The sequence below is a fragment of the Coregonus clupeaformis genome, unplaced genomic scaffold, assembly GCF_020615455.1.
Source record: "Coregonus clupeaformis isolate EN_2021a unplaced genomic scaffold, ASM2061545v1 scaf1391, whole genome shotgun sequence".
Taxonomy (NCBI): Eukaryota; Metazoa; Chordata; class Actinopteri; order Salmoniformes; family Salmonidae; genus Coregonus; species Coregonus clupeaformis.
In genome coordinates, this window is record NW_025534845.1 from 116,574 (window position 1) to 125,000 (window position 8,427).

The 8,427-nt window shown below is 45.1% G+C and overlaps 1 protein-coding gene across 1 annotated transcript in view; it reads right to left on the reverse strand.

The window, feature by feature from the left end:
* Positions 1-32: 32 nt before the first annotated feature.
* The window catches only part of LOC121579869 (janus kinase and microtubule-interacting protein 1-like), a 25,422-nt gene continuing 17,027 nt past the window's right edge, over positions 33-8,427 (reverse strand). The window contains exons 12-22 of the mRNA XM_045218131.1: positions 8,354-8,416; positions 8,100-8,198; positions 4,876-4,977; positions 4,751-4,804; positions 4,528-4,593; positions 3,583-3,651; positions 3,388-3,465; positions 2,137-2,343; positions 893-958; positions 490-565; positions 33-411 (exon numbers count right to left, since the gene is read on the reverse strand). Of these exons, the coding sequence (XP_045074066.1) occupies positions 515-565; positions 893-958; positions 2,137-2,343; positions 3,388-3,465; positions 3,583-3,651; positions 4,528-4,593; positions 4,751-4,804; positions 4,876-4,977; positions 8,100-8,198; positions 8,354-8,416 (855 nt within the window). The 3' untranslated portion in view covers positions 33-411; positions 490-514. The remainder of the gene's footprint in view (positions 412-489; positions 566-892; positions 959-2,136; positions 2,344-3,387; positions 3,466-3,582; positions 3,652-4,527; positions 4,594-4,750; positions 4,805-4,875; positions 4,978-8,099; positions 8,199-8,353; positions 8,417-8,427) is intronic.

Genomic DNA, 8,427 nt, shown 5'->3' on the forward strand with positions numbered 1-8,427 from the left:
CCTCCCTCCCCTTCTTCTTCTTCCTCCCTCCTCTCTGATTGCACTCTTTCGTTGTGTGGCTCTAAATTAATCTGAGGCACTGTCTCAATCACTGTTTTCCTTGTTGACCTGCTTCAGTGTTCCAGTCACAATGTTTATGCTTTTTAGAACTCACATTAGAGTTTACCTAATTGTTCCACTTCCAGAAATGGTAGGTGACTTCCTTTATATAAAAAACACTGATATACATCTCTTTACATGTCTCTGAAATTTGTTCACTTTTCAGAGTCATGGTTTTGTTTTGTTTTGCATTCCAGATTAAAAGTGCATGTTTATCAAAAAGGCCATAAGGTTTGTGAACCATCTAAAAATGCATAAAAAACAAATATGTTGTGCGTTTCTTCCTCACTCTCTACCTGAGCGCCTTAGCACCTGAGGAAACAGACAAATGATCATCATCATCATGTTATTACACAGTATTACAGAGGTTGCATAGCTGTGTATCATTACCTGATGTCGGTCCATGTCAGCGTCATTAAGGCCAAAGAATAAAAGCTAGTGAGAAAAACAAAAAGAGGAACAAAAACTAAAAAAATCATAAGAATGTTAAAGAATGTTAATAAAAGGAGAGAGAGGAAGACACATGTTACTGTTCATCATTCTAACTAAAGAGTTATACTACATGCTCACATGACCCACAACCACAGGAGGCTGGTGAAGGGAGGACGGCTTATAATAATAGCTGGAATTAAGTGAATAGAGCGGTACCATGTGTTTGATACCATTCCAGTCATTTTTTTCCAGCCATTACTATGAGCCCTTCCTCCCCAAATTAGGTTCCAGTAGCCACCTGTGCCCACAACATGTGCATTAATGTTTCTTAGACAGAGAGAGAAATTACATATATATCTACCTTTTCTTCTATTTCCTTGACTTGTCTCTTTTGCATCTCAATCATGCCTTCCAACTGTCTTATTCTCTGTAAGGCAAATAACACAGAACATATGGTTCAGGAGGTCAACTTCCTACTGACGACAGGCATTGTATTATAGTTCAGAAGTAGAAAAATAAATGGCTGTGGTTGCTAAACACTTGCTAATGAAAGTGACGACAACCCTTTCCACATGTATTCCCAGAAGCTGCACTTCTCCCGTGTTACCATGGCAGCTGTTGCACAGCCTCAAATAAAAAAATCATGCTGCCATGACAATGAGCAAGTGGAACAATGGTGAATCTTTGTTCAGACCACATGAGCTGATTTAGTGACTGACCTTTGGTCTTGGCTACACACACGCACACACACGCACGCACACACACACGCACACGCGTAGACACACACACACACACACACACACACCTCCATCTGCTCCTTTCCTCTTCTTTAAATACTATTTGAGACAAACAGACTCAGACAAGCGTGAAATCCAAAACCTTCACTGGAAGCATACCAGTCCAAGTCTACTGGTAGGTAATCCTGACAGAGTTATGAAACACTGGAACCACACTGATCACATTCTCGTGGCTGACCTAAACCCTAAAAGCTGCTTAGATCATAACCATGGGAGGGTGAGTCAGCCAGAGGAGAGGCAGGGCCTGGAAAAGAGTGGTTTTGGGGGACGGGATTAGGATGAGATCCTGTATTGCACCGAGCAGGGCTGGTGGACGAGAGACCACTGAAGAGGACTAGGAAAAAGGTCTCAACTGCAAGTCAGTTATAGAGAATGTTTTATTATAATTGATGTCTTTAGTAAACTCCTATTGTGTTATTGATTAGAAAGTTGATGGTTAGTTTCTGAAGCAATGGATCGCATAAGGTTAAGATAAGAAGTGTCATGTTGAGGTTGGGAGTGTTATGTTGAGGTTAGGAGTGTCGTGTTGAGGTTAGGAGTGTCATGTTGAGGTTAGGAGTGTCATGTTGAGGTTAAGAGTGTCATGTTGAGGTTAGGAATGTAATGTTGAGCTTAGGAGTGTTATGTTAAGGTTAGGAGTGTCATGTTGAGGTTAGGAGCATAAAGACTAATGGAATAAGGATAGGACTTCTGTGAAATGCTGAGGTTTGGAGGAATACACAAAACACAAGGACACACACACACACACAAGTAGGAGGGATACTGCATCTATTCTCTGTGGCGGCTGCAGGTTAAGGCCTTTCCTTACCTGCTGGGCCTGCTGTAGCAGCTCCATGCGCTCCTGTAAGATCTGACTGTCATACTGGCGGCTCTGCCTGAGTATCTGCCTCCGCAGTTTGTCCACGGCTAGCCCCAGCTCCTCCCTCTGCCTGTCCGACAGAGACTCTGCCACCGCACGCCCCCCCGGCTCCTGCTGCAGAGCGTTATACAGCGTAGCCTCCAGCTCCGCGATCCTCTGTCACACAGCCACACACACAGGTATGCCACTGTGATCATGGCAGAGATGGAAAACACTGTTCCACTTTATTTCTAGTGTCACTATAATGGTGTGTTTTTCATGGTAATTGCATGGTAACTACAGTGTAGGTACTAAAGTCCACTTTGTTACATAGTACTTACAACTGTTATGCCTGTTTACAGCTTATAATGTCAGTGTAGTGACCATGTAAATACATGCTTCTATTGACACTGTATAAAGTGGAACTAAAAACACAAAAACACACACTGAATCAAATTAATAAATGGTGGTGAGTGCTAGATACTGTTGTTGTTACCTAACTCATGGTGGTAGTGACTGTTAAATCAAGTTAGAGATGGGAAGAATATAAATCATATGGGCTGTTCATGCCTCTACTCTGGGGACATTCACACATCTCTAGCCTACGTGTAGTTCCTCTTGATACACCTTCTCATTAGAATTGCACACTTCACTGAGGGAATCACTAGACGTCCTGTCTCGGGATCTTACTGTGTTCGTCTAAGAGAGTGTTAGGGATGTGTCTGAACAGTGAATGCACAGCCATACTCCCCCAGTCAGTAGGGCGTGTCTCTTTCTGTCCTTTAGTACTCAGTGCAAACACGGGTTCATTGAGGTAGAAGATGCAGTATCCCCGACAACACATGACAAACTCAAACAGCAGGGCTTGGTCTGTGGGTTAGTGATGTTTGATGGGTTTACATCATTTAGAGGGCTGACAGTGTGTACTTTACAACATGTATTTTATGAAACTATTGCATGTCATCTTGATAATATAATGACCATTGTGATATATAATTATAATATAATATATGCCATTTAGCAGACGCTTCTAACCAAAGCGACTTACAGTGATGCGTGCATACATTTTACGTATAGGTGTTCCCGGGAATCGTACCCACTCTCCTGGCATTGCAACTTCAAGTTCCATGCTCTACCAACTGAGGACCACCACCCATGTTCCTACAAGCAGGAAACAGCTGTAGAGTAACCCTCTTGTCCAATCATGTTGCTGTGTTGTACCATGTAGGCCTGATCCAGGGCCTGCTTCCTGTAGTCCAGCTCCTCCTCCAGGAAACCCTTCTGCTTACTGAACAGGTCCTGGAACAGCCACATCACATCACAGGATATCACATTGCATCACCATGACAATGGCGTAACGTCAGAGGCAGTGAAAAAACCCTGATACATGGTCAGATGTTTTTTTTTGTCTCTCACCGTCTCATTCTCCAGGTCAATCATCTTCTGGGTCAAGGCTTCCTCTGTGCTGTCTATCTGCTTTAACCACTGTGGAGGGAGCGAGAGAGAGACAGACACACTCAACACATACTGTACAGTTAAATCCACAGTAGATAAAGGATATGACCAGCAGGTGTCAGAGGCAGGCTTAGAGATAAAGAGGAGGAGGAGGAAGAGGAGAAGGAGGAGGAAAAGGAGAAGGAAGAGGAGAAGGAGGAGGAGGAAGAGGAAGAGGAAGAGGAGGAAGAGGAAGAAGAGGAGAAGGAGGAAGGGGAGAAGGAGGAAGAAGAGGAGGAGGAAGAGTAGGAGGAAGAGGAGAAGGAGGAGGAAGGGGAAGAGTAGGAGGAGGAAGGGGAGAAGGAGGAGGAAGAGGAAGAGTAGGAGGAGGAAGGGGAAAAGGAGAAGGAAGAGGAGAATGAGGAGGAAGAGGAGGAAGAGGAAGAGGAGGAGGAAGAGGAAGAAGAGGAGAAGGAAGAGGAAGAGGAAGAGGAGACGGAAGAGGAAGAGGAAGAAGAGGAGAAGGAAGAGGGGGAGAAGGAGGAGGAAGAGGAGGAGGAAGAGTAGGAGGAAGAGGAGAAGGAGGAGGAGGAAGAGTAGGAGGAGGAAGGGGAGAAGGAGGAGGAAGAGTAGGAGGAGGAAGGGGAGAAGGAGGAAGAGGAGAAGGAGGAGGAAGAGTAGGAGGAGGAAGGGGAGAAGGAGGAGGAAGAGTAGGAGGAGGAAGAGCAGGAGGAGGAAGGGGAGAAGGAGGAAGAGGAGAAGGAGGAGGAAGAGTAGGAGGAGGAAGGGGAGAAGGAGGAGGAAGAGTAGGAGGAGGAAGGGGAGAAGGAGGAAGAGGAGAAGGAGGAGGAAGAGGGGGCAGGCGGGTTGACTCCCACAATGTAACAATGTTCCAGTGTTGTTGGAGGAGGAGGAGGAGAGACTGACCTTCTCACACATTGACAGAACCGTCCCTGCCTGGATGACGACAATCTGCTCCTCGTTACGCAAGTTCTGGAGAGGAGGAGAAGACAAGAAATGGATATAGAGGATCGGGGGAAGGATTAAAGTATTTATTAAGGTTTTAATTGAGGGAGAAAATAGCATTGTGAATTTTAGTAAGATCATTATATTGAGAGCATTAGGAACAGTGGAGAGAGTGTAAACTCACCCCATTATCTCCCAGGATATCCAGTTTCTTCATCAGATCTGGAATAACCACATCCTAAAGAGGGATTACATATCCAGTTTCTATACGCTGCGAGAGGGAGACAGGGTATGTGGTTTGTGTGTTACCTTGATGCCCTCCTGGTGGCAGAAGATCTGCAGAGCGCTGTTGCTGTTCTCTGGGAAGGTAGTCACGTGGAAGCCCATGGCTGGAGGCCTGTGTTCCCTCTCCTATTGGACAACAAGGACAGTTAACCCCACCCTCATACACACACACACACACACACACACACACACACAGTCCTCCCAATCTAATTTACAGACCACAACAGCCAGACCTCTAAAGGGGACAGCACATTCACAACTAATATTCTGGTTGGGTAGATTGGTGAGTGAGAATGATAGTGAATTGGTCAGGGTTTGGAACTGAACTGAATGGGTAATGGTTGGGAAAGGAACTGAATGGGTCATGGTTGGGAACTGAACTGGACTGAACGGGTCAGGGTTGGGAACTGAACTGGATGGGTCAGGGTTGGGAACTGAACTGGACTGAACGGGTCAGGGTTGGGAACTGAACAGAATGGGTTAGGGTTGGGAACTGAACTGAACGGGTCAGGGTTGGGAACTGAACTGAACTGAACGGGTCAGGGTTGGGAACTGAACTGAACGGGTCAGGGTTGGGGAACTGAACTGAATGGGTCAGGGTTGGGGAACTGAACTGAATGGGTCAGGATTGGGAACTGAACTGAATAGGTCAGGGTTGGGAACTGAACTGAATGATGTACAATACTTACAGTGGGGAGAACAAGTATTTGATACACTGCCGATTTTGCAGGTTTTCCTACTTACAAAGCATGTAGAGGTCTGTAAATCCAGAAAATCACATTGTATGATTTTTAAGTAATTAATTTGCATTTTATTGCATGACATAAGTATTTGATACATCAGAAAAGCAGAACTTAATATTTGGTACAGAAACCTTTGTTTGCAATTACAGAGATCATACATGTCCTGTGGGTCTTGACCAGGTTTGCACACACTGCAGCAGGGATTTTGGCCCACTCCTCCATACAGACCTTCTCCAGATCCTTCAGGTTTCGGGGCTGTCGCTGGGCAATACGGACTTTCAGCTCCCTCCAAATATTTTCTATTGGGTTCAGGTCTGGAGACTGGCTAGGCCACTCCAGGACCTTGAGATGCTTCTTACGGAGACACTCCTTAGTTGCCCTGGCTGTGTGTTTCGGGTCGTTGTCATGCTGGAAGACCCAGCCACGACCCATCTTCAATGCTCTTACTGAGGGAAGGAGGTTGTTGGCCAAGATCTCGTGATACATGGCCCCATCCATCCTCCCCTCAATACGGTGCAGTCGTCCTGTCCCCTTTGCAGAAAAGCATCCCCAAAGAATGATGTTTCCACCTCCATGCTTCATGGTTGGGATGGTGTTCTTGGGGTTGTACCCATCCTTCTTCTTCCTCCAAACACGGCGAGTGGAGTTTAGACCAAAAAGCTATATTTTTGTCTCACCAGACCACATGACCTTCTCCCATTCCTCCTCTGGATCATCCAGAAGGTCATTGGCAAACTTCAGACGGGCCTGGACATGCGCTGGCTTGAGCAGGGGGACCTTGCGTGCGCTGCAGGATTTTAATCCATGATGGCGTAGGGTGTTACTAATGGTTTTCTTTGAGATTGTGGTCCCAGCTCTCTTCAGGTCATTGACCAGGTCCTGCCGTGTAGTTCTGGGCTGATCCCTCACCTTCCTCATGATCATTGATGCCCCACGAGGTGAGATCTTGCATGGAGCCCCAGACCGAGGGTGATTGACCGTCATCTTGAACTTCTTCCATTTTCTATTAATTGCGCCAACAGTTGTTGCCTTCTTACCAAGCTGCTTGCCTATTGTCCTGTAGCCCATCCCAGCCTTGTGCAGGTCTACAATTTTATCCCTGATGTCCTTACACAGCTCTCTGGTCTTGGCCATTGTGGAGAGGTTGCAGTATGTTTGATTGAGTGTGTGGACAGGTGTCTTTTATACAGGTAACGAGTTCAAACAGGTGCAGTTAATACAGGTAATGAGTGGAGAACAGGAGGGCTTCTTAAAGAAAAACTAACAGGTCTGTGAGAGACGGAATTCTTACTGGTTGGTAGGTGATCAAATACTTATGTCATGCAATAAAATGCAAATTAATTACTTAAAACTCATACAATGTGATTATCTGGATTTTTGTTTTAGATTCCGTCTCTCACAGTTGAAGTGTACCTATGATAAAAATTACAGACCTCTACATGCTTTGTAAGTAGGAAAACCTGCAAAATCGGCAGTGTATCAAATACTTGTTCTCCCCACTGTACATGATGAGGCTAGCATGCTCAGGATCTGTCCAAATGAGGTGGGTGGAGAAACATGATTTAAAATGCAAACCAAAGAATAGGGTTTTAAAACATATTTAAACTGTGCGACTTCAAATGGATGAGTGTAAGTGACTGAGAGGCTCTTTGGGTCCCTTCCACCCATCCTTATGAGTGTGCATTACGAGTTTCTTTGATATCTTCTTGAAGTGATCGAGTATCTCCTATGAAGTTATCATGAAAGATAGAAAAAAAGGATACTATGAAAGATACTAATATGATACAAAAAAAAGGAAAAACTCTAATAAAGTATATGAAAGAGCTCATGAAAGATATCCTACATCAGTTGTTGAAGGCAGAGTTTGTCCATGATAGAAACAGTAGGTGAAACCTGAAAGGAGGAAAGCCATGCAGTCGATAATCTTCTATTATGGAGAACAATCAAGAGATCTAGGACACGTGTGACTGATGATTTGAATGTTGTGCATACAACTACATTTTAATTAACATAAAGAAACTTAAGAACAACTACATGCAAGGAGGAGAGACAAATGAACAAAGATGGGTGGATGGTGAACTTAAATACATTTTATTCCATTCAAAATTCTCACTTAAGACAACATTCTCTTTCAATTAAAAAAATAAAACTTTTCCAGTTCAGTGGGGATGGTAAGGCGGTCAGAAAGCAAAGCAAGGAAATACAAGGTACATACAATGGGTCGAGGCACAGTAGTGTGTATGTTTGTGTGTGTGTGTGTGTGTACATGGTACTACGTGCCAGAGGAGGCTGGTGGGAGGAGCTATAGGAGGACGGGCTCATTGTAATGGCTGGAATGGAATTAATGGAATGGAGTAAACACGTCCTCCTATAGCTCCTCCCACCAGCCTCCTCTACGAGAGCTCTTGTGTGTGTGTGTTCTGGTCACTGTATGAAGGTCCTGCGTGGGGACTGGAGGCAGGTGTTGCCCCCTGGGGACAGTTTGATGGTGGTACACTCTCTTACTTCCAGTTCTAGCACTCTGAACTCCAGCAACTCATTCTGGTCCCTCGCGTCCTGCACCTCCGCCTGCAGCTTCCACTCAGCTCGCTGTAACACACACATCTACAAACACACACACATTTTTGTATTTCCCGCCACGTTGGATAAATAATGTATCTAATAAAGTATACACTCAAATGCTCCCTATCCTAGTGTCCTTCCCTTCCAGATGGCTCACAGGACTGTGTTGAGTGACAGAGGAGTAGGAGGTACCTTACCTTGTTGTGGAGTTCCTGATTGGTCCTGCTGAGGTACTGCTTCTCCTCCACCCACTTAGAGTCCTGGAGAAACA